The sequence below is a fragment of the Chelonoidis abingdonii genome, chromosome 3, assembly GCF_003597395.2.
Source record: "Chelonoidis abingdonii isolate Lonesome George chromosome 3, CheloAbing_2.0, whole genome shotgun sequence".
NCBI lineage: Eukaryota > Metazoa > Chordata > Testudines > Testudinidae > Chelonoidis > Chelonoidis abingdonii.
Window position 1 is genome coordinate 160,490,092 of NC_133771.1, and position 26,300 is coordinate 160,516,391.

The window sequence follows — 26,300 nt, forward strand, 5'->3', positions numbered from 1 at the left end:
GATAATTTTATCCTACCTACCTCACAGGGAGGTTTTGAGAACAGATGTTTTACAAATCATGAAGTGCTCAGTTATTACAGTGATGGAGGACAAGAAAATACCTAAAATAAAGCCGTGAGATGATCAGAAAAGGAACAGGAGGAGAACATACTCCAATACTTGGAACTTCTGGCCAAGAGAGGCAGCTAATTCCCTGCACACTAAACATATCTGAAACAGAAAGTGATGTTTTAGCTACGGGGCTTTAGAGGGGAGAGAAGTCTCAATATTGGTTTTAACACTGTTTTCCGTTCTACAGCTTTATTAAGCATCTCTGTGAATTTAGTGCTGTGTATTGCAAATGCAGGCACTGCTTAGAGCCCACTCTCTCTCATCTGTATCTGTTAAATTATGCATTTCCATCTGGAAGGAGACTATACAGGGCTGTAGGCTCTCTTCCACTTCTTCAAGTAAGGAATGGAGAGGGATTTAATTAGATTGCTGGGTGGTTGAGAATAAGACTAGAGCAAGGCCTGGGTGGTCTTCAACTGGAAAACAAAGCTGTAAGTTGTATTGTACAAGCCTGCTTCTGTTGGTCTTTTGTTTACTTTGTTCATGTGCATTAAAATCCAGTTATCAGTCAGATAAAAAACTCTCCTTATAGGACAGTACGTCTCGCGACTGGTACCAGAGACTGAGATCCAGTACTCCTGGCTTTATTTCTGCTGTGCTATATACACTGTCTCTCTTTGTGACTTTGGCCAAAGCCTATTTGGCCCAATTTTCAAAGATGATCGGCACCTTCGAAAGGCTGGTCACATTACATATTGTGCCTCATTTTTCCTCTCTGTAAAAAGGGGATTACAAATCTTTCCAATCTGAGAGGTTTAAGTACTTCGCAAAGTTCCTGGAAATTCCTAGTACTAGAAAAGTGCAGGATACTATCATTCCTCCCTCTCCTGCTCCTCTGGCTCCTGATCCAGAGGGATGCAGTGTATTCCTAATTTGTGTTGAATTCAGTCTCTGAAGTTCTTAATGATCATCTACATATGCTGATGTGTATTTAAAGGGTCTGAATCAGGAGCAGAAGCTATGATGAGCAAATAGATTTTCATTTACACTTAACTGTGAGTCAAGTCACATGCAATGATTTCAGTCATGTGCCCTTTCACAGTTAAACTGAACTTCAGAAAATAACAGGTGCATCTTTAAATAGATTTACAATGCAGATTTCTGATTAGAGTGTCTTGCAGATTCATGTATTCCTTATGGTTTCTCTGTTCCAAAAGTCAATGGATTCCATATTAGTAAGAGGGGAAAAGCAGAAGACTAAGTAGAAAGTGGGCTATGACTGTAAATAAATTTATTCACTAACTTATTTTGGATGCATGTTAAATAAGAGAAGCTTTTATACACCATTAGCTTGTGGGTCATTAATGGGAGCTCTGTACGTAATTTTCTTGTGTGTGTGTGTGTGTGTGTATGAATAAGCCCTACTGATGGCCAAGCTGTTTGCCTGATAGTTACTGGACTTTTTAAACAGGCCCTCTCTTTTGTGTGCTTTCCCATCTCATGCTACAGCTATGGGTGGGAAAAGGTTAACCACACAATAACATTTTTCTCCTCTTAACAAGTTACAGAAGTTTCCATCAAACACATTGTCTGCCAAATATTTCATTTACTAGCAGCTGCATTTGTATTTTGTTGAGAGGCAGTTGAAACAAAGTCACTGTTCTTTGTGCAAACTGCATGTTAAATAATGTACAGCTATAGGAGATTATTAAATAGCCAAGACATCTGATAATATTAGAGCCAACCACAAGTTCCACTTCTGCTGATCCACAGAATTTTGAGTAATTAATCATTGCATGGAGTGTTGTATTTATATCCCCTTGAGCCACAGCCCTTAGGCCATAAAATCAGAAGACAAAGAATTGCTGTTATTAAAAGGCTGCTCTCTGGTATATTTATATGCTACAGCTTTATTTCAGTGTCCACTTCACTTTTCTGGTTTGGCCATTCTCCAGACCAGCAGATAAGTCTAAATCAGAGAATTTGAGCGTAAACAAAGTTGCTATATACAAGACTTCTCAGCTTCTAAGAGGAAAAAGCTCAGAATCTCCATAAGGCCACAGGAGTAGAAGAATGGTCTTGAAGTCAAGGGACAACTCTAGCAGTAAGGATTCCTAGTTTCTGTTCTTGCCTTTGCCATAGACTTCCTGTATTTAATACACATACATTAATATCTCCATTTTACAGATGGTGAAAATGGAACTCAAGAGATATTATGTTACTCATCCAAGTTTATGCAGCAAGTCAGTGGCAGATCCAGGACTCCTTACTCAGTCCTCTGGCATAATCACTAGATCACACTATCTTCAACAGACAACAATTATACTACAGACAACTGTAATCATGGGTATTGAACCCTATCTAAAGGGCAGAACCATCTAAAGTCTTTTTTTAAATAGAAAAAAAACAGTGCATGACAACTTCAAAGTTCAGGACAAAGTCACACTTAATGTGCTTTCTATTTCTTTAAATGCAGTCTCTTTACCTCATTTCAATAGGGCAAACAAGGGCAAGATTTAATTCATTGTAACCAGAAACTAGAAGAAAAACTAATACGACTGGAACATAAAACGTCTGGTGAAAAATTCACATTGCAACAATGAGCTTTCCCTTTGCATCTTGTTATAAAAAAAAAAAAAACATTTATGGCAAGGAAATTCAGAATGCTGACAAACAGCATCCGTAATCTTTCCTAGATAATGATGGAATCTCAGAGCAAGGGTGACTATACAGGATACATTATATATGTATTGCAAGTAGTAAGCATACCTGAGTAGGGAAAAATTGGAATTTTATCCTAGCTTGTAAGTGAATTCCCTGTTTATGAGCATATGTCACCTCAACTTGTGATCTCCACGGCTCTTATTTCAAAACAGGGTTGAGTTTGGTCAGTACTTGGAAGGGACATGTGAGATCTCTATGGAAAGCCTTGGTAGTGCAGGAGGTGGTACTAGAAATTCAGTAGCTGCACTCAAAGGGCACCGTGGTGCTAGAGATGCTGTGTTTTGCATGACATAAAACAGACACCTTTGACTTCTTGTGATTATGGGCTGTGATAGACCCAGGCCAGTTGGGTACAGCAGAATAGCAGAAGACAGATATACTGGCCACTGGATTAACAGTTTTCTGTTCCCTGACTGACCAGAGCACGGGCTGCTCCAGGCTAATGAGAACACCTGACTGATTAACCTGCAGAGTCAGGTGAGGCCATTCAGTTAATGTGACCACTTGACTCTAATTAAGGACCTGCTGATACTATAAAAAGGGCTCACCCCCAGTCAGACAGGGGAGAGGAAGTGTGGCTGAAGGGCTGGTTAATGGAGACACCCTCAAACCATCGTTAAGGGAGCCCTAAGGTAAGGGTGAAGAAGGGAGATGCAGGTGAGCTGTGGGGAAGTGGCCTAGGGAAATGTAGCAACTCTGGCAGTGAAAGGTTGGCTGCCAACAACTGCTACCATTAGGGTCCCTGGTCCGGAACCTGGAGTAGAGGGCGGGCCCGCGTTCCCCCCAACCCACCACTACAGGAACATCTCCTGGGAGGGGAAGTCAGGGCCCTGTCAGGACAGGAGGCTGAACAGAGACTGTGGGAGTTCTCTCACCAACCTCCTCGCAGACCTATGATGAAAAGGGCTCAGTAGACTGTAACTCTGGCCCTAGAGAGAGAAGGGCTACGTGGAGGGTCACAGTGAGCCACTGAGGCTAGCACACACCGCCTAGAAGCGGAGGACCCACGGGATCAAGGTCAGAGCTCTGCCACAGGGCACATTTATGAAAAATGGCTATAAGTTCGCCAGTAAATATTGTGCATGCACAAACCCACCCCATCTGTAAGCACACAGAGTATTTGGATGTGTAAGTCAGGGACACAGACATCTAACTACCTGATTCTAGGTGCCTGAATGTGGAGTTTTGTGCACAGAAAATTGCAAAGTGCAAATTTAGAAGTCAGACGAAGGTTACTAAAAATGCAGCCCTAAAAGATACCGTGATGCTTTTCACAAAGAGGAAGGGTGGTAGTCCCAGTTCTGGCCATATTCCAGCTTGGATAATTTTATCCTCCTGACCTATATACCTTGGCGATCTCAACGGAATATAATGAGGTGATGCAAATGGTTCTGTAAATTATACTTACTGGATGGGCATCAAAGAGGAAAAGGGCAGGATTACTGTGGAGCCGATAATAAAAGGAAGGTTTGAAAAGGAAGTGATGGGGAGAGTGGGAGACTTTTTTTTGTTGCTGTTGCTATACACTAGCAGATGCCAAACACTCTCCAGTGCAGATGAAGTTCTGGCCCACTTGTGCCACACTAACCTTCTAGCTTGGACGACTTTTTATGTTCCTACCACCAGGACTGGCTGCGGCTATCATCACAACCACGGTCAGTCTAGCTTTCAGAAAATAAGTTATATTGTTGCTCAGCATAATGATACATTCCATTTACATCACTTCTAGATTTGGTCTGATTCTTATCAGTTCTTGTTCTACACTACATAGTGCTACTGTGTACTGTTGCATCCCACCTCAGATGGGCTGCATTTCAGTAGCTGGCAGTATGAGACATAAGGTACATATATACACACACAACACATATTATGTGTTATCTATTTCTATGTAAAGGTTTGTACAATTTTAGTAACTCTTACAAAGTGTTCTGGTGCCCATCTGAATAAAAATGCTATATAAATGGAAGATCATTATCTTTTAAAGCTGTTTCAATATAGTGCTGTGCATTTAAAGTAAGGTGGAAAATAGCTTCCTCTAAAAATAGAGAAGGAGAAGCCATAGATGATGTTTTAAATAGACATAATTGATCCTCTGGAGCATGTTATGTTATCCCATAAATTAATCTCACTTGAGAACACCTGAACTAAAATCCCTTAGCATGTGTGCTCAGTAGCCAATATTAAATGGCTTGGCTATATATATTTTTATTTTATTTTCAAAACACAAAAACTGGATATTACTTTTGGATGGTCACCTAATACTGTGTTCCTGAAATTCAGCTATATACAAAGTTAGCAAGAACAAGTAAACTGAAAAGAGAGCCAATTCATTCCAATAGAGATTTGTTACAGTATTGTTACAGCCGGAGAAACAGACATTTGGGTCTTACAACACCCTGTCTTGCAAAACTTCCTTCTAAATCACTCTTGGTGCACTAGATCTATTATACTGTCTATGGAGAGATCTGCTAGCAGTCATGGGATGCATCAGACACATTAGTAAAGCTCTCACTAAGGTAATTAGGGACAAAGAAATTCCACAGAGTTATTTTTTTCTTTATAAAGTGTGGGTGGAAAATGTTGGATTGTCAGGCCTGAAGGCTAATACACCTATTTATCCACCCTGCTGGTATGGCAGTGGTGCGAGCTTTTCCCATTGTTCTTCAGATAGGCTTCAATCCTGACCTAGAGGGACCATTTTTTGGACTGAGAGGAGAATTCAGATTCTATGGTCTGCTTGGTCCTTAGTGTGTCTGAGATTTGCTAATGGGGTGGGGAGACCTGTCCATACCACTGGGAGGACTCTGTTAAGTTCCGCACATGTTTTGTCTGGGTCTACACAAAGACTGGCAAAAATTTTCACCATTGCTACCACTGGTGGTGCTGAACTGGTCGCAGTAATGATGGCAGTGTTACTGTAGATACAGCTCCAGACAGCTGGCCACACTTCCAGGTCACAGCAGGCTTAGAGGACCTGGTTTGGTACCAGTGTTGCCAATTCTCATGATTTTATCAGGAATCTTGCAATATTTGGTGGGCTGCTTAAAGTCCCATTTGCTGGAATCAAGAGAGTGCATTAGCATGTCAGCTTTCATTTAATTTCTTTTCTAGCTGCAGAGTAAAACTTGCAAATATGTGACTTAACTGCACCCTACTAAAGGCTCAGAAACCAAAAAGCAAATAAAAAGAAACTAACAGGTGTTTTTTCCCAAAAATCTCATGATTTTAAGCTTATGTCATTATTTTTGAACATTTAGGGTTGGCAGTATTGTGGCACTTAAAACACAGGGCCACCAACACTTTGTCTGCATTAGAGCTTCCACAGTTAATATAGTCAAGTCATGATGTTCTCAACTGCCAAGCAAGATAAAAGGCACGTCTCAGCCACAGTATGTGGTTTAAGTATTGCTATATTATCCCACTAGCAGCAAATCACTTTAGATATCAAACATTAGCTGATCTGGCAGTAATTTTAGGCTTCTTTTGAAGAGGGAATTCACACGTTTCTTCTTCACTTTTGTGTGCCGTGTTGTGAAAACACACTATTACAACAGCATCTGGGGCACAGAAAAGTTAAACGATTTGCCCAAAATCATACAGAAACTCAATGGCACAGTCAAGAATAGAACGTCAGTCTCTTAATTCCTAGTCTATGGCTTATTTGCAACACAAAGGTATCTCCAATAAGAATAATGATTTGAGTCATCATAAAAACCTCAGGATATTCCAACCATTAGTGTTGCCTTCAGATAACTTCTTAGCCAGGAGAAGAGGGAGAAGAATCTGACATATACAATAGAATCTGCTTATAGTTAATTTGAATATAATGCAACTTAATGATGAAGCATAAAGTCCCATATTGTATGAATAAATCACAATGCAACTCTGGTCATAATGAGACTCTGCTTCAAGTGAAGTAGATTTTATTGCCAGCTCTGCCACTGGCCTGCTGAATGACCCTGGCTAAGCCACGTCACCGCTCCATGCGTCAGTTTCCCCATCTAAAATGGGGATAATGATATTTACCTCCTTTGTGAAGCACTTTGAAATCTACTGATAAAACCACTGTATAAAAACTAGATATTATTATTAATACAGTTCAGATGTGAGGCACCAGATGGTCAAATCTCCAAATGTTTCTATAATGGATTATTGTGGCAGAACATATGTAATTGTATTCTATTACATCCATCAGTTAAACATATAGTTAGTACATACCGTGAGGCAAATTCCGCTCTCCGTAACGTCAATAGATATAGTTTGGATTTATATCAGATGTAACTGAGCACAAAATGTCCTAGTATACACAATGTGGCAATATAATTTTGCTATGAGAACTTTAACTGTTGCTTTTCATTTGTGGTTCAATTAGCAGCCCTAATGTTCTGTTAAGGTAGGGCATTCTACATTTCATTTTGAGTAGGAAGCGGGGGAAATACCTTAAAAATTATAAAGGATACCTAGTCGCTGACCTTTTAATCCTTACCTATCACAAAATGATTGGTCACAACATATTATTTGTGCCTTTTCACTGTGTTCTATGGAAGTTGAGCACCTGATGCAACTTATTCTGGACTAACTAAGGGACTTTGTGGGAGCAGTTCCTACTTGTGTAGGAAGAGACCCTCATGCATTTCTTGAATGGCAGAATGCCTGGGTCTCTCCTTTCTCCCCATTGCACTAACTGCAGGGTCATTTCAGCTCTGGAGATGATTAATTAGATGACTGTGCAACGTGACAACTATAGGGCTGCTGATGCTACAGGCTTCATCTGTAATGGAGAGAGCAAGAGAGAAATGTACCAACTTCAGTGGCAAAGGAAAATGAAGATATCATCAGTGTATACAATAACTTTAGCATATCTACAGCACAGCCTATAAAACTTGAGTGAACTGGCATTTGATATACAACAGGCTGGAAGCAACATATCAGTTTCACATAATAAATTAGCCTTTGTGCTAGTGCCCAGGGATTTGGTTGATTACTCACTGCTATGCTTTAGTGCTTAGTCTTTTCCAAGGCAAGACAGTTAAACCACAAAAACATACCGTAGTGTCCACAGCTCTGACCTTCCCAGCAGGAACATGCTTTGGAATAGGCTCATCCACTGATATCATCACACAGCCTTCAGCTCCCAGAGTAACAATTACTAGTTTGCAGCCTCTTTCTAATAGCACGAGTCCCACCTTCCCAGCATCTTCGGGGGTGCCCACTGAGATGCCTGTTAAAATTTCTGCCTGGAAAATAATCCAAACAAATCAAAATCAGAACCAGAGAGCACTAATTTATCAGAAAATAGTTGAACTTTAAAATAACATTTAATTTTTTTTAATTCAGCTAGGTGAACCAAATATTTTATCTTTCCTAACAATATTCAGAGTTGTGTTTACTGAGGGATTTTTTCAAATAACTGACTGGGTCGAATTACTGAACCTGCGGTGAATTTGTCCTGTTATGTGTATGTCGGTGGCTTATGACAATGGTATGTGCATTTCAGTGTAATCACACATGTAATACAGACAGACACAGACACACACAGGTTTGGATGAAAACTCTTTGGTGTAGAGTTGATAGAAAATTGAACTATAAACACACACATGCATGTGCACACATACACACAATCAAACAAGTAATGTTTTCATTGCAGGACCATCTTGAAATCATTTTCCTCACTCCCATGCAATGCACCTAAACACTCTCAAGCTTTGATTCATATTGGTGTGTGTCTTCTACAATTTAATATCCCTGCTATATTACATTATCCTCCTTCAAATCCCTCCATAACTCACTTCTGTTGTAATACCCAGCTGACCATGGCTGGGCACATGGTGATCTGTGGCTATTGCTTTCCATAAGTAACTTGTTTGTTAACTCCTGCTAGTCACTGTTAACTCCTTCCCCCTTATGTTGGTTTCATCCATCTGTTGCATCATCTCATAAATCAAGACCATCTACTTTTTGAGGCAGGGACTGTGTAAGTCAGGGCTACCCAGCCCTTAGCATAATGGGCTCTGATCCCTGATCAAGGCAATGAGTCATTACCAAAATAGAGTAATAATAGACTTTGAAAACTTTATTAAAATTAGGCTTAATACTAAGGCTGTAGAAGTAGGTCTGAGTGCAATCCAGCTCCCACGGAAGTCAATGGAACACTTCAGCCCTGTCTCTCAGTGTCTGTCCCTGTTGTTCCCTGGTTCTCTGTCTGCCCCAGAACTCCTGAGCAGGGTAGCCTGCCACCTAAGACCTCCCCCTCTGGCCTTAATAGGCCTATATAACCTGATATGCTGCCCCAGAGAGTTTACAATATAGTTAATGAGATTCTTAATGGGGTTCATTTTGTACATATGCTTAGAATCAAATCCTGCAGCCCTTACTCAGACAAATCACCCAGTGATTTCAACGAGGGATTGGCCTTATGCTATCTAGCAGGATTTGATTCTGTAGACGTTTTCAGATAAACACATTTTATAAGTGGGGGTGGCAAGGTGTGGTAACAAATTTTAACAATTCAAAAATTGTTTTCTGGCCATACTTAGAAGCTATCCAGTGGACAAGAACGTAATAGGTTTTAGATTGAGGAAAAGGTTACTACACCTAGCATGGGTTTTGTTTGGTGGATTAATGTCAACACACTGCTCAGGGCCCTCCAGAAATGGAGAATATTTAAGTAAATTAAACCCGTACAATTTTTTAAAGCTAAAATTCAAATTATCTGCAAATAAGCTAATTAAAAATCAGCATAAAATGTCACATAGTACTTCACAAAACTTGGCAACTATGCCTCTTCTGTGACACTTGCAAGAAACTAGCCAGCCAATAATAGCTGAGTAGAGGGGGAAGTTAGGGATAGTGGATAATTTTTTTTATTAAAGTATATTTATTTTTATTATATCAACATAGCCATTTGTATATTGCTTATGTAGATTATAAGATCTTTGGAACAGGGACTATGTTTTCCTTCGTGTGCACAGTGCTTTGCACATTGTAGGTGCCACTGCAATAAAAATAAGCACAATCATAACAACAACTGGACCAATACAACTGTGCCACTGTAAGCTTGTAGACATTGCCTAAGTGACTTTGGAATTTGCTCCACCACAAAGGCCAAATTTGTTAACTTTCCAGGTCTGCTATTTTCTCAGGCCTTTGGGAAAGGAGTGGGTTTGATTTGGGTAGGGAGACAGAAAGTTTGGTTTAATTGGGCTGATTTTTATTCATTTTTGCTGTTTGGCCACTGATATAACGATGGGAATTTCCTACTACCATGAACAACATGAATACATTACTTCAGTTTGTATGAATAATGGTTGTTTTACATTTTAAAAAGTGTCCAAAAAATCTTGAGGTTGGCTCTACAGAAATCAAAGCAAAGAGGAAATTGATGATATTCTTTCTAAAGCAAAACTCTCATTCCCCATTTAGGTTTTTATGTTGTGACCATCTTCTGGCACCTAAGTCAAGCAGACTTTTGCCTGAGTAAAAAGAGTAGGATTTGCTCCATTGTTTTGTGATTGGTATTTTTTTGGTTTAAACAGAATTCTTCTGCTTCATCCACTTTGTTGATTACGTTCATACAAAAAATATTTCTTAAAAGAGATTCTTAAGCAGAGAGTGTTGTTGCAACATATGTATGAATGTATGCACTCCAGCTGCTTGTAACTCATCTCCAGCAGGATGGTGAAACTGGAAGACACTGGAACAAGCTAGGAGCCATTTTCCCACAGAAATGGCAGAAACCAGACTGATACTTTGTGCCAATAGTTAGAATTTTACAGTAAATGTCAACTGATGTTAAATATAAATCTGCTGTGCTGGGTTATAAATTTCCTCCCACCAATAAAATCTCATTTAAAAAAATATGTGCTACAATTGAAGGAAATAACTAATGGTTGTCTTAAAAAAACCCAACACTGTACAATAACAATACCAGACGCCCAAGATGGACTTTTTAATAGCTTTTGATTGAATTCTACATAGCAGCATATAAAGGAGTCTACTTTTCTCTGATTAAATCTCACAAAACTCTTACTGAGAGACAAAGAGACATATTATATAAGGGTAAGTCCCACAAAAGTGTCAATAAAATAAGTTTAAAACAAACATTTAGATCATGAAGCTACTATTTTATTCCAAATATGAGGGTTAACACAACAATAAGGCTGAAGAGCTGAGAACTCAAACATCAGGAAAAAAGAGTTAAGGTTGGGTGCTCAACCTAAACTCTGTTCCCTTGTTCTTATGCCTTAAAATAGGGTCTTTATATTTGTTAAATAGTGCAATTTAGAATTCCATGAAAAGAATTAAAATTAAGGCTACATACAATTTTTATGATAAACAAGCTTTATTTTACAGTATTTATTTTAATGTCAACAATATAAAGCATATTATGTATTTCTATCTAATTTAGCTTTCTACTATAGTGCTGAAATATATCATACTTTAAAGAGAATACAGATATAATATCCATAGAGAAGAATATCATTGTGATATTTGTGAATCTACTGCATCCATTATAAAAAAGTATATACAAGCTGCAACATAGATGCTAACTTGTAGAAAAAGATAATATAATCCAAAAAACAGTATGTGATCATGTTACGAAAGGCTATGTTCAACCTCCCTTTTCATTTTCTGTCTTTTGAGTGCTTAACTATATAAACATAAGTTTATGTAATTGTCTGGCATTATATTAAAATATGGCATTATTTGACAAATATATAATTAAAGGCAGACTATATTTTAAGTCAAACAAAAAGAGGCAAAACTAAGGCGGACTGTTCAGTTTTACATTTGTTTTTCTTGACACCCAAGTGCTTGGTACCTCAAAGATAACATTATATTAAATATAGTGTTTGGGGCATGAAATTGTCTTGATTTGATTTGTTTTGAAAGGGGAAGATAAATTTCAACTATTCAAATTGTGGAGCTTGTAATTTAATTGATCAGGAGCTATTTGGCTTGATGCCTCCATAAACCAGTCACGCTTAGCCAAGCCTTCCTAGTCATGCCAGATTTTGGGGTCTCTCTGACTCATCCAGAAATTTCCAGGGCCAGATCATGAGCTGGTGTAAATTGCTATAGTAAAAAGGAGTGTAAACTCTTTGGGGAAGGGACCATCTTTTTGTTCTGTGTTTGTACAGCACCTAGCACAATGGCCTACTGAGTCCATGACTGGGCTTCTGAGGTGCTGTTGCAATAAAATAATAATGGAACTGTGCTGGGTTACACCAGCCGAGGATATGACTGGCAGTTCTTAAGATTGACACTTATCTTGAACTGGGACAATTTTAAATATTCAGCATTTGAAACCTGCTGAACCAATTCGTTTCAAACTTGACTTGAACCTTAAATTGTATTGAGAACTACATCAGAGTCTCGATTGTGTGAATTCTTACAGATGAGTAATCCCACTAGTCACTGAGACTCTGCTTGTGAGTGAAGGATTGTAAAAGCAGGCAACAAGTCAAGTTAGTTATCTGTAGCTTTTAATTGTTTCAAATTACCAAATTTCTAATCAGAATATATGGGGGGGGAAATACTTCTCATGCTAGAATAATTCAAAAAAGGCTGACTTGCTTTAACTAAAAGCTCTTTCTCCCTTCTGCACCCGCAACGCTGTCCAAACACTCACATATTTCATTTAAAGACTAAATATGGAAAAATGTCTTTCCAAAAGTTATAAACAACTGATAAAGTGGGTTTAGAATGAGGTTGGAATTCAAACCTAATTATATTGTGAAATGCCCACACCCTCTATAAATAATGCAACAGTAATTTCCCAATATATTAACTCAGCAAATACCAGACCATGGAAAGCTCAAAAGGGTGTTAAGCATGTGGGACAGATTATTGCTTGATGTGTCTGGTATAATATCAGTTATCTATTGCTTAGTAAAACTTCTCCCTATTGAATAAATCTCTATATTATAAAGCACTATTTTGATTCCCAATCAGTGACAGACATATTGCCATAATCTCAATATACTGCATCAGTGACTCTGATAATTTATCAGTGATAATGAATAAACACTTGATTCCAGATATTAATTATTCCTTCAAAAACTATTCAGCTTTCACTAACACAATAATATGGAGAAATCAATGTGATAATATAACTGTATAACTTTTTTCATGACAGGTTGTTCATGGTAGATCTCTCTTATGTAAACTGTTTGTTTTTTATATTTATACAGTGCCTTTCACAGTGCTCTGCAAATATTAACTAATTAATCTTTGTTTGATCTCCGATAGCTAGGTCATGATAATCCTACTTATTTCACAGATGAGCAAAGCAAGGGCCAGAAAGATTAAGAGAGTCACCCAAGACTGTACAAGTCATTAGCAGAGCTGGAATTACAACTCATATGAGTCATGAATCAGACCTTTCCACAACATGTAAGCAACAAATTTTCAATACCCCTTCTGCAGAATCAGATAACTCTAAGAGTATGTCTACACTACGGGATTATTCTGATTTAACATGAACCAGTTTTGTAAAACAGATTGTATAAAGTTGAGTGCACGCAGCCACACTAAGCACATTAATTTGGTGGTGTGCGCAGGGCTGGCGCTATCATTTAGGCAGCTTAGGCAATTGCCTAGGGCACCAGGATTATTCGGGGGGCGGCATTTTGCCGGGGGGGCGGCAGGCGGCTCCGGTTGACCTGCCGCAGGCATACCTACAGAGGGTCCGTTGGTCCACGGCTCCGGTGGAGCAGCCGCAGTCGTGCCTGCGGATGATCAGTGGATCACCCCACAGGCATGACTGCGGCAGCTCCACCGGAGCCATGGACCCTCTGCAGGAATGACTTCGGCAGCTCCACCGGAGCCGCGGGATCAGCACGGGGGACAGCGAAATGTCCGTGTGCCTAGGGAGCGAGAAACCAGTCCTGGGTGTGCATCCATGTACTGAGGCCAGTGTCAATTTCCGGAGTGTTGCACTGTGGGTAGCTATCCCGTAGCTATCTCATAGTTCCTGCAGTCTCCCCCGCCCATTGGAATTCTGGGTTGATGATCCCAATGCACAAACTGTGTCTGCGGGTGATCTGGGTAAAGTTGTCACTCAATCCTTCCTCATGAAAGCAACAGCAGACAATCATTTCGCGCCCTTTTTCCCTGGATTGCCCTGGCAGACGCCTAGACATGACACGACTGGAGCCCGTTTTGCCTTTTGTCACTGTCAACATTAATGGTACTGGTATGCTGCTACAGATGCGGTAGCTGTATGCGCTCCCGCGCACACAGTCAGCATTCGATTCTGCCTTTGCTAAGGTAGGCAGATGGTACCCTATCGCGCTGTCATTGAAACTATCTGGCACATTGCACATGAGGATAATTGGTGACGAGGATAGTGGTCCTTAATCATTCTCTACGTCTGCGCATGCTCACAGGTGACTACCTGGTCGGCCTATGCGCAGGTCGGCCGGACCAGGGCACAGTGGACAAAAATTCCTTCTTTGTTTTGTCTAAGAATAGTCAGTCCTGTCCTAGATATGGAAATAGTGTACTAGATGAATCCAGATGAGCACAGTGCGCTCTGGTCAGAGCACCAGACGATCACACAGAAATGATGGCTGCTTGCCTTCTAGGTGGTGCTCTGCAAAGCAACACAAACCCGTTCGGTTCCCTCCTCCCCAACCCTCCCTGCGCCCCGGTACCAGTGGGCCAGTGTGTCCCCCATTTCGTGTGATGAGTACTAAAAATGCGGAATAAGAAACCCTGACTTCTTTACGTGACGATTAAAATAGGGGAGAGCCCAGCTGCCTAATGTAATCCAGGCAGGTTATTAAACGGGTGGCTGGAGGGGAGCCCAGCAACCTCACTGCGGATGGATCAGTTCAGCAGTACAGAATCTTTTTTCTCTTAATTAAGGCCGATGAGCTGCAAGCCTCCACTTGCTATGTAGAAGAACGGTTCACTCAGCCGTTACTGTACCATCTGCAGATGGCGACCAGGTAGTCATACCCATTTAACGAGGCCCTAGCCAGGAGCATCACAGTTCAGGCCTTGGTGATAGAAGGATGTGGATATGTATCATATCCGTTAGCCGTCTGCGCACTTGGTCAGGGATGCTGCGTTAGTACCGCAGCGCAAGCACTCCATCTACCTGCCGCATGCACGTGACAGTATAGGGTTGATCATAGAAATAAGGAATAAGGCGAGAAACGTTCTTTTTTAGCTCGTTCTTTCAGGGGGGAGGGAGAAAGGTGTGTAAATTTGACAGACCAATACCTGAACACCCGGCGAATAGTGTTATTGACTCACTCAGACTGGAGCTGGTAGCCAGACTGCAAATGCTTTTCAGAGACTGTGGGATAGTGGAGTGCTCATCCCCCTCACCACCCTCCATCGATCGCACTTCCAGTGATTCTTTGAACTTCTGTATGCTTGTCCACAGCACTTCTGCTCGTGGCCTCATGTCTCATCTAGCCTGGAGAATTTTCCAAATGCTTTTCATTTCATTGTGACTGGTACACAGATCTCTGATAGAACAGATTTTTCTCCACCACACAGTGATAAGCATCCACGTACACTCGCTACAGTCCATGCTGTGAAGCCTTTTCCTGGATTTGGGACGCACACCACCGTGGCTGATCAGGCCCTCAGCTGGCAACAGGAAATGAAATTACAACATCGCGGACTTTCCTGTCACCTGGCCACTTTGCCTATCCGCGTTCCGTTGCATTTCTCCGAGTTGGTCCGACGGCTTTTACTGCTGGCGGAATACCGCCCGGAGGCCAATACTGTCGATTTGCAGCCACACTAACCCTAATCCGACACGGCAATATCGATTTCAGCGCTACCCCTCTCGTTGAGGAGGAGTACAGAAATCGGTTTAAAGAGCCCTTTATATCGATATAAAGGGCCTCATTGTGTGGACAGGTGCAGGGTTAAATCGGTTTAACACTGCTAAATTCGGTTTAAACACGTAGTGTAGACCAGGCCTAAGTATAGTTAGGGTCAGACTTGAATCTCAGATGCGTGGCATGTATTGCTACCTATCCTTCAAGGCGAGGCCACAATACACGCAAATACCTTGTGTGATTGTTTTTATTACTTGTATTGTGGTAACACTTAAGAGGCCAGAGCCTCATTGTGCTATGCTTTGTACTAACATATAACAAAGAGATGGTCGTTGCCCTTGACGAAGTCAACTTGTACATGTCAGTCTTCTCAAAATATAAAAAGATGAAATGTTAGAAAAGGTCTCTCTTGTTTTCACTAAAAATGAAACTTGATACATTTATTCTGAGTTTCTTTCATTAGAAGAATTAGGAGAATGGAGAGCTAGCACATTCCTGCAGAAACCTCAGGGATTAAGCTATGTTACATCTGGTGTACAGAGAATTAGCAAACCAGTTTCAACAAGCTTGATCTTTCTGGGAAAAGAAGAGGTGGGGGGGAACTAAAATACAAGCTAAGCAAAGAAAGAACTGATAACCTTGCAAGATTTATTTTGAGTATTTTGCTCATAAACCACATAGAAAGAACTGTCAGATGTAAAAAATATTTATTACTGAAGCAAGCAAGAGTAAAAAGAACAGCTTGTGAAAACCCTTCTAGACAAACTAATGGTAGATGTTCCACTGATAGCATAACTTTATTTGCTTCTTTACAGTACATCCATCCAAAAGGAACAAGATATGCTGTTATACCATATCCTGCATGCAAAAGCATTAATATCTAAAGTGTTTAAAGAATGACAGACATTAAGGTGTGAAATTATATTAGATATACATGTTTTGGATCCGATAACACATAGTAAAGTTTGCAACTACACCTGACACCTCCAAGCCTTTGATATTTTGTGAGGGAAGAGGCTGAAAGACTTCACATTCAAGACTGTTGACCTATGAAAAGGTAAACAATACAAATTCCCGACTCAATCACATGACTGTTTTCAGACAATCCTGAGCTCTTTTTTCTTTAGTTATGTAATAATATGATTTATAGTATGGCTCTTGCCACTGAATGCTGGATGCCATAATCTAATTGGCTGTTTCATCATTTCTGCTGATATTGTACTCCTATGTATACTAACATGAGGTTAATAGTTTCCTATGAATATACCTAGAAAACTTTAATACCGGTGGAGTCTGACAGGGAGTGTGTGTGCATGTGGGGGGGAGAGAGAGTGGGTTTTTGGGTGCTGAGAGTGTCAGCATGCTGTCTTGTAAGTTCAGACTCCCCCTCCCCCCCCCACTCAAAGCAAACAATAAATGTTTGCTTTTCTCTGAGCTGATAAGCAGCTGGCTTCTCCAAATCGAGCTTTGAAAGGGCATTTCTGCATTCCTGCAGCCGATTTCACAACGACAAAAGTGGCCACTTGACTTAAGGGGATTATGGGACGTTTCCGGACACTGATCACAGCACAGTAACGCAATGCCTCATTCACACGTGTGCCATGGCACTCCAGCGGGGGTGCAGCAAACGTTATTCCACTCACCGAGGTGAAGTACCAGCAGCGCTGTAGCTGTGGAGTCAGAGAGCTCTATGTGCCTTGCCAGTGTGGACGGGGAGTGAGCTAGGGCGCCCGGGGCTGCTTTATTGTGCTGTAACTCGCAAGTGTAGCCAAGGCCTTAGTGAAAGTAGTTTCAGTGGAGTGGAGAGGGTGGAAACTGTATTGAATGGGGTCAATAATGTAGCTGGAAGATTGGAACTTAAGGCAGCAACTGTAGATGGCACATCCAATAAGCTTGGTGAGGAAGGGAAGAATAGAGTTATGGCAGTAGATGGAGAGGCAGGAGGGGTCAAGATTGGGTTGAATGGAGGACAAGTTGTATGATTCTGAAAGAAAATGGATGTCATACCTAAGATATATAGAACAAACAACAGTAGAGTTGTAGGTTGCCAAATTGCGTACATTCAAAATGAGAAATATGATAAAGAAACATAATAGTTAAAGACCATGGGATAGAGAGTTTGTTTTCTATTCTCTCTTTAGTGGGATTCCTACATATTAAACTGTTATTGCTACATGATAGGTGGAACTTGTAGTGACACCTATACTTAATGTTGCCAGACACTTCTCATTATAAATTACTTATTTAAATTACTGTTTAAGTTACTTATAAAACTTTGCCAAAAACTTTAACCATTTGGGCTGAAGTTTTCCATGCTGGCGTCTACCTCAGGTTGAATTTTGGGGGAAATTTCAGCTTAAATGGTTCAGCTGTTTCTGTAAACAAGGTCAGGGAAAAACTGGTTGTTTTGCCATATTTTTTTTTAACAACAATTTCATTGAGGATCTCTAGTATCTCAATGCTACATATCACATGAGGAGGATAAAAAGAACTGTTGAATAACGTTGTTGTTGTCCTTTATGACTGAAGAGAACACTGATGGCATTATCTCTTGTGAGTACAATTGTGGCTAAAAAGTCCGATGTGTGGGTGGAAGTCCTTTCCACGTAGAGTGTATATGTAGCTTGATACTGAGGACGAGATTACAGTCTATGCCCACGGAATCTTATGCTGTTTACGACTCAGCCTTTGTGCCTCAAGAGCCATATGGTAATTAATCTCGAACTAACTCCATCACTGACTGCTGCTTGCCAGAGTGATCTGTCTGTTGCTGACAACTCCCAGCTGTCAACGTCAATGTTGCATTGCTTCAAGTTATGCTTCAGTGTGTCCTTGAAGTGTTTCTTCTGGTCGCCTTGTGTGCAGTTACCCACTTTCATTTCACCATACAGCAACTGCTTTGGCATTCTGGTGTTGAGGATGGATGACACATGACCAGCCCAATATAACTGTGATGTGATGAGCAATCCTTGTAGAATGGCTGCATTCCAGAACCTCGTTATTGCTAACTTTATTCTGCCATTTGAAGTGGAGTATGGCACACAGATGTTGTAAAAGGAACTTATCTAAAAGGTTGATGCGATGCCTGTAGCAGGTCCAGGTTTCACACTCATACAACAAATTGGACAGCACAACCACTTTATAAACTTTTTGCTCGATTTGAGGTCTAATACAATGTTGTTGCCAGACTCTGCCTGATAGTCTGCCAAATGATAATGTGACTTTTGTTATGATTTGTTCATTGAATGAGGCAGAGACCCTGTCAAAAAACTAGTATGTAATTGTCAGACTGTATCACAATGCACATGCACATGAGGACCAAACTAACATTGCACTGGCAACCTTAATTCAGGCATTTTCTAACTTTTGAGTGCTCAATTTTGCAACATTAACATTCTTTTAACCTAGTTCTTTTGGATGTAACACGATATATGTGATACTATATATACTGTACTGAAAGAAAAAGAGACAGATATATACTACGCTGGCATTGGCTGAATTGGGATTTGCACTGAAGCTAAGCATTTCTCATTAGTGTTATCTTCAAACAGAGGTTTCTGAAAGGAACTATTGAGCCACACTTTTTGAATTACATCAGTGAAAATCTGTAGTAACTCCACTGAAGCCAACAGATTTATATTAGTGTAACAGATCATTTGCACTACTGTTGTGCCCAATTACAACACGAACTCTGTGAAATATGTAACTGGTATATACTACCATTACATGACATATTTTCGTACACAACTGGTGGTCTTGGTAGAGATATATTTACATAAATCTACCTACCAAAATCCTCAAATGCATATATTAAAAGTGATTTGAAATTAAGGAAGTGATAACAGGAAACTGAAAACATGTGGAACGTGGGTATATAACAATTGCTAAATAAAAACATACTGATATAAAATACCTTTTACATTTCTGACACAGGAAAAACAAATGCTTCAACTGCTTCTGTTTTCTTAACAAAAGAAGAAAACTCTGACAGAAGCTCACCCCGAAAAGCAATTCTAACAATGACAAATCAATATGCATGGATGGGATGAAGGACGATATAGATGATTACTATACTTCTGGTAAGGAAATGGATTTCACTGTAAGGTGCAAAAGGTTATTGTTATAAATATTAAGTTGCAAAGAAAACTATCTACCTGTAATTCTCAATCTCAGAAAGTGCTTTAACAGGGCATCACTCTTGGGTCTGCACTCCAGAATGTCACAGGCAGGAACTTCCATAAAATGAGTATTTTAAAATGAATAAACCTCCTGACCAGCAGAAGTTGTGTGCCTATACTTGCTGAGAGGATAGTATGATCCCTACTGTCTCCAATGGGTAGTTCCTTTTTTAAGCAAACAGTAGAAAGCATAAAGAATGCAAATTGAACCCCCAACTCTGCAGGCAATGTGTGTGAGAGAGAGTGGGGATCTGCTATAATTATACACCTGTATTTCTTCTTCTCAGAAAGGAAGTAATTTTCTTTTCTCCAAGTGGTGGTAATAATATACCTTTACTCTAGCAGACTAAAAATCTCAAGGGATGTCTCTATGAAAGCTGAAGTTGTAGCAATAAATTGTAACATAGAGGAAACAGCAATATTCATGTTGGCAGTAGCAGTGAGAAAAAATATCAGGGATAGAACAGTAATAAAGAAATAAGTTTTTGTATTTAACAAGTAGGGGATAAAATCCCACAGCCAAACAAGTAAACAGTGACAACCAGGAAAAAAACAACCTGAAGTGAACTAGAGGGGTGGGAGAGTTGGGCTGCTCTCAGCTCCGAAATAGGTTCTGTAGCACTATTAGGCAACTCTTGGATTAACGACCTTATGGAGAGCCAGGCAATAAAGCTTTCAGAGAACTCCAGGTGTCTACCCTGCAAATTGCCCGGAAAGGAATGATTAGAGGTTGGCTCTGAACATTCTCCATCATGTAGCTGAGTTCTGATGGCTGTTAGATTTGTCTGAGCCACGAGAAATGTCACTGCCAGTTGAGCTGGAAAATCAGCCCCCAGACTCTTGATGAGCCACAATGACTGACCTTGCAGGAAAGGGCTGACTACTTTGCAGATGTCGAAATGCTGTGACGGGGTCTAACTTAACAGACTTGCACCAAAATGGGTACTGCTGACACAATTTTGATGGCCATTTGGGTCATTTAGAACTTGTCCAGTGATGTCTTATGGGCCATCATGTCATTGGTTTTAGCAGAAATTTCAAAATAGGCTAACTGAGTCTTGATGTACAACCTTCAGCCAGAGATGTTGGGATGGTGATACCACAGCAAGCTGAGTCATGGTTTCCCCTAAACACTATGTCAAGTTCACCAGGGATCTCTTACAACCATATTCAAGGTATGGCTTTTACCTGCTAGTTGCTCCTCACACAGGTCAGATAAATAAGGGAGAAAACTGTAGCAACAATAACATACAGCAGCAAATTCAAACAAGGGCCTTGTGGGACACACACACCAACTTGTTTCCTGTGATACACACAATCATTTGTTTTTGGATAAATATTATCCTGACAATGGCAGAGAAAGGGGATGGGGAAAAAGAAAATCTTGGAAATTGACAAACTGGAAAAACGGAGGGCTCCGCTGTTGTACACTGGCAGCAGCAGCCCATAAAAGTCCCTCTGCTATGTGCACTGAAAAAGTAACTAACAGGTAGGGACATATGAAGCTGCTTGTACCCTCTCAGTGGCAGCACACACACAAACACCTTCTCTGGTAAGGCAAGTTAAGAGCATCACAGTGCTGTATCTAATGACATTCCCATTATTCACACAGAGGGAAGACAAGACTGGGAGTGAAGATCTATTTTAATATGTACCATTTAGAGCAAAACATATTTTAAGAGTGTCTCATTTATGGATCTCGTGTTCACTCATCCACTCCCCTCTTGGTAACCCACCTTATGGCCAAGAAGGGCTGGCCTCAGTTCTCTCGGAAGCCTGTTAATTCTACTTAAAGTGCTATCTAGAAGGGTTATTCAACAGCGAAGCAAAGTATTCCTCCTTCCTCATTGGCCTCGGGGCCAAGCCTGCTGCTTCCTCAGTGTTTGAGAGAGAAGTCTCAGAAACCTGGCTTGATTCCCCTTATGATGTACTGCTGGGGACGGAGTCCCTTTAAGTTTCACTGTCCACGTCACTGTTCTCTAACGTGACAGCTGGCCATTACCTCACTTTCGTTGCAACAGAAGATGTCGGAATGGGTGTAAAATTGTGGATCTAGTTCTGCATGGGCTGGAGCAGGATTAAATAAGGTCTTCACTGCAACAGAATGAAAAAAGTTGTCTAAATCAATGGCATTTTTGCATAATACATTTACAAACCACTGCTTGGAACCCCAAACTCCCTATTGGAGCTAACACATTTCAGCTCCTCATCTTCTCCCCACGGATATGCAAACTACTCACAGACACACAAAACCCAGAAAAACTCTGTTTTTTTATTTTACAAAGTATTTAACCATTTTCTTTATTGCATTACAGAAAAATATATAAACCACCCAAACTGATATTCATCTGCTTTTAGGGGAAAATGAGAGGAAAGCAACAGGCAAGATTCAAACTGTATTCAAAAGATTTTTTTAACTAAAAAAAATTCTACATTTAGATATCTAATATAAATCATTTCAGTTGTGAAGTGTCTTCCCTCTGAGCATTTACTAACATGAGCTTTACTAACATTGATTTAGCCTCAGAACTTCCTAGGAGGAAAGTGAAGATTACAATGCTTATTTTACACATGAGGAAACTGGGTCACAGAGTGACGAAGGCTTTGTCTAGACTACAATTTAAAAGCATTAGGAGGTATTAGCTAACGTTCCAACACTAGGATAGCTGGTGGAGATGATATCTTGGTTAAAACCCATCAAAGTGTGTTAGCTAATACCTCCTAACAACTTGCCTTTAAACTTACTATAGACAAAGCCGCCTCGTCTACACTAGAAAAGGTTTGCCATATCAGTAGAATGTAAATGACTTACTCAATGTTACACAGAAATCTATGAATTCCTTGCTCTGCCAATCTCCTGGTTAGTACATCTGTTCCTTAGCTACAAGATCATCCCTTCTTCCGTATGAAACATACCCTCTTAGATTAGAAATTTACTTATATTCAGTGACAAAAGTTTTCAAACTTACAAGTCTGGCTCTTAAATCTATATTTAGGCACCTGAGAATAAGCAGCCTGAATTTCAGACACGCCAGCACTTATGAATCCGTTTTATTTGAACGGAAGCCTCAGGTGACCAGAAGCTTCAGGAATATGAATGTAGAAGCTGAACTTTAGACACTCAGATTTGAAAATTTAGGCCAGTGACAACTTCACAATTCCTCTCTATCTTCTTATCATTTGAAAACGCTGTTGCAGACAAAACAACTAAATTACAAGAACATTACTGAAGTTGCAAAATCAAACACTCAGAAGTTAGGAAATGCTAGAAGTAAGCTTGCCTGTGCAGCCTTAATTCAGCCCCCTTGTGCATCTCATTTATGATACAGTCTAATTATATTATATCACATTTTTTCATAGTTTTTCTTAACTTTGAGTGCTTATCTTTGCCACCTTAATAATGTTCTATTAACATAGTGTTTTTGTATGTGATTTCCTAGTATTTTTTTAAAAAGCAAAATGAAAACAGAAATGCCATCATCTGGCATCATATTGATATACTCACGTAGATCATCAGCAGGACTGGAACTTTTAGATCCACTGCACAGACCTCTGCCATTTGGGCTAACAAGTAACTAACAGCAGTAGTACTTAGTTATCCTTTATGTGGACCAGCACCACAGGGGGATGTGACACTTTGCCAGTGGGTTTCACAGATATTCGCTGACAGCAGAGGAATGTAAGACTCAGGAATCTGAGGTGTCATTCCAGGCTCTGGAGGGAGTGCGTTTAGTGGGCACAGACTCTTCTGCCCGTTCAATGCAAGCTTAATCCCTTATCCTCAGTCTTCTCTTTTCTCCACCCCTCACCACCTCATTTCAGTCCTGTACTCCTTACCTAGCTGCAGTCAGTCTCCATTCCTCAACCTTTTCACCCCAGTCCTAGACTCTTTGTCCACCCATTTCTAGACTCAACCCTATGAACTTCCTGTCCTAATCTTTCTCCCACCACTCCCAATCTTCACCACCCCCTGTGCTCTCACTCCCAGTGTGCTTGCCCAGCCCTGGCCTGGAGCAACCAGGAACAGGAATTATAAGGAAAGTCTTGCAAACCCCCTGCTGGATACATTTCCATCCATAGAGAACTGCATCACAATTCTCCTCCAACACATCATTAATGGGCCTGATATTATTAACTTCCATTTTATATTGTCCATCTCCAAGGCACTTTGGGATCCTCAAACTTTTCAAGCACAGGAAGAACTGCACTCACCACTGAAGTGGAGCCACCTCTGGGAAGGGACATGGCAGTAGTTTAACAGCACACAGCAACATTACACAGCAGTTAGAAGGAGGAATACAGTGTTCAAGTCAAACTTCCAAGGGAATTCATATACGCTCAATATAGTTCCTCAAGACTGAGTCTAACTAGGATAGATCAGAGTAACACCCTTGCTTTTGTACAAACTGTCATGGAATCTTTCATGACCAGAGACATTGGGAAAACCAATTTTTTCCATATGTAGTCTGCAAAACCAATACAAGTGAGATTCACTGAATGGAAACGTAGGGCTCCTAGGCCTCCATCCATCCTTACCCCCTTTTTTTAAATTCTTTTTAATTAAAAAACAAAAATAAAAAAGCACCAAACTGAAAACAGAGATTTGAGGCATCTGGATGTGCATCTGTTAAACAAAAATAGTCTACTGTACTTCCTAACATATAATATTGCATTATACATGAGGGTGCTGCAGGCTAAACCACGGGAAACAACTGACAGCCAGCATGGGTTTAAGATACCACAGTGTTACAAAGCAAAACATTTACTTAGATTTGACTGTACAGAGCATTTGCCAACGTGCAGCATATTATCTATGGCAGAATTGGCCCAAAAAGGGTTTGACTGCACAAAGATTCCAGACTGAAGACTCAGAACAGTACCAGTCCTAAGGCTGCTCCTGTCTCTTGCTGACACATTGTACTGCCTAATATTGCTAAGGCTACATCTTTACTGTGTACCTTACAATGGCACAGCAGTGCTGCTACAGCCCTGCCGCTGTAAGGGTACATCTACACTACCTGCTGGATTGGCGGGTAGCAATCAATCTATCGGGGAATCGATTTATCGCATGTAGTGTAGACGTGATATGGGAGAGCAGACTACTGAAATCCAGCAGTGTGAGAGGCGGAAGCAAAGTTGACGTGGGAGCTGCAGCTGTTGATCCAGTGCTGCAAGGATGCAAAGTAAGTAATTTTAATTTGATTTAAGATATGTTGACTTCAGCTACACTATTCTCATAGCTGAAGTTGCGTATCTTAGATCGATTCCCCCTCCCCCAGTGTAGACCAGGCCTTAGGTATGCAGTGTAGCCGCTCTTTATCAGCAGGACAGAGCTCTCCTGCTGGAAAAAGAAAAAGAAAACCCACCCCCAATGAGGGGCAGTTGTTTTGTTGGTAGGAGAGCGACTCCTGCTGACAAAGGGCTGTCCATGCCAGCGCTTTGCATTGGTAAAACTTTTGTCAGTCTGCGTGTGTTTTTTTCACACCCCTGACAGTGCAGAGTAGACATAGCCATAGTCTTTGCTGGCCCAGTCAATGTGTTGTTTTTTCAAACTTCCATTTAATAATGAAACATTCCATTTCTCCTTTGTCAGAGACTCATCTCTTAGCCTAAGGAGGTACAGAAGTAAAATGTTTTGATCAAGATCACACATTGACTTTGGCAGAGTTGACACCATAACCCAGGAGTTCTGACCTCAGGTCCACTGTTTTAACCACTACATTAAATTACTTTGACCACTTGGATAAAGTGCAATCAGTAAAGGCCTTAAAAAATCCCCATCTCTCATGTAATCCAGGTATTCCCTAAATAACTGAGGTCTTTCAAGGATAACAGAATTATCTGAAAAATAAAATTTGCAGAAAAAAAATGGAAAAAAGCTAAAGTTTACATTAGCCTAAAAGAAACATTCCCCCACCCCTGCATTTATCGTTGTTAAAATATTTAAGAGGATAAATTTTGGGGACTGCCTGTTCAGATTGCCCCATGCCTATCCTGTCATGACAATACAGCTGGTGACTGGCATGCTAAAAAGCTGCTGCTGTATAATTGATGAAATTATGCATGTTGGTTCTGGTCTGCATATATTTATTTCAAAGCAAAGGAACCTTTTTGACAGAAACATTATAAATAATTACAATTATAAAACTGTCAAGGTTTAAATTCATGGTCTCAGAGAAAACTTCTTCCCATGCTAGTTTTGTCCTTTTGTATTTGGTAAAATAGATTTTTTCCCCCTACTCTATGAGCTTTTGTTTTGTTTTGTTTTTTAATGGAGAACAAGCAGCATGGCTCTGGCTTCTTAAATTGTCATCCATGATGTCAGCACATTACTGGGAATGGTGTTTGGCAGTTAACTTGTACTCAGTTTTCTAGCTGGCTCTACAACACTGAGAGGGTAATGTGTAATTAACAGCCACTATTTAATTTCCCAGATACACTGATTTAAAAAACAGAAAAACATTCCCCATCAGATTTCACAATTTTTAGTTAGGTCAAATTTTGAGAATAGAGTATTTCAGAAGACTCCTTTGAAGATATTTTG

The 26,300-nt window shown here is 40.3% G+C and overlaps 1 protein-coding gene across 2 annotated transcripts in view; it reads right to left on the reverse strand.

The window, feature by feature from the left end:
- RBKS (ribokinase) overlaps positions 1-26,300 on the reverse strand; it is a 99,748-nt gene that overhangs the window by 17,238 nt on the left and 56,210 nt on the right. For both annotated transcript variants that reach the window (XM_032790225.2, XM_032790224.2), the window contains 2 exons: positions 21,759-21,850; positions 7,824-8,012 (listed from right to left, as the gene is read on the reverse strand). In XM_032790225.2, the coding sequence (XP_032646116.1) occupies positions 7,824-8,012; positions 21,759-21,850 (281 nt within the window). The remainder of the gene's footprint in view (positions 1-7,823; positions 8,013-21,758; positions 21,851-26,300) is intronic.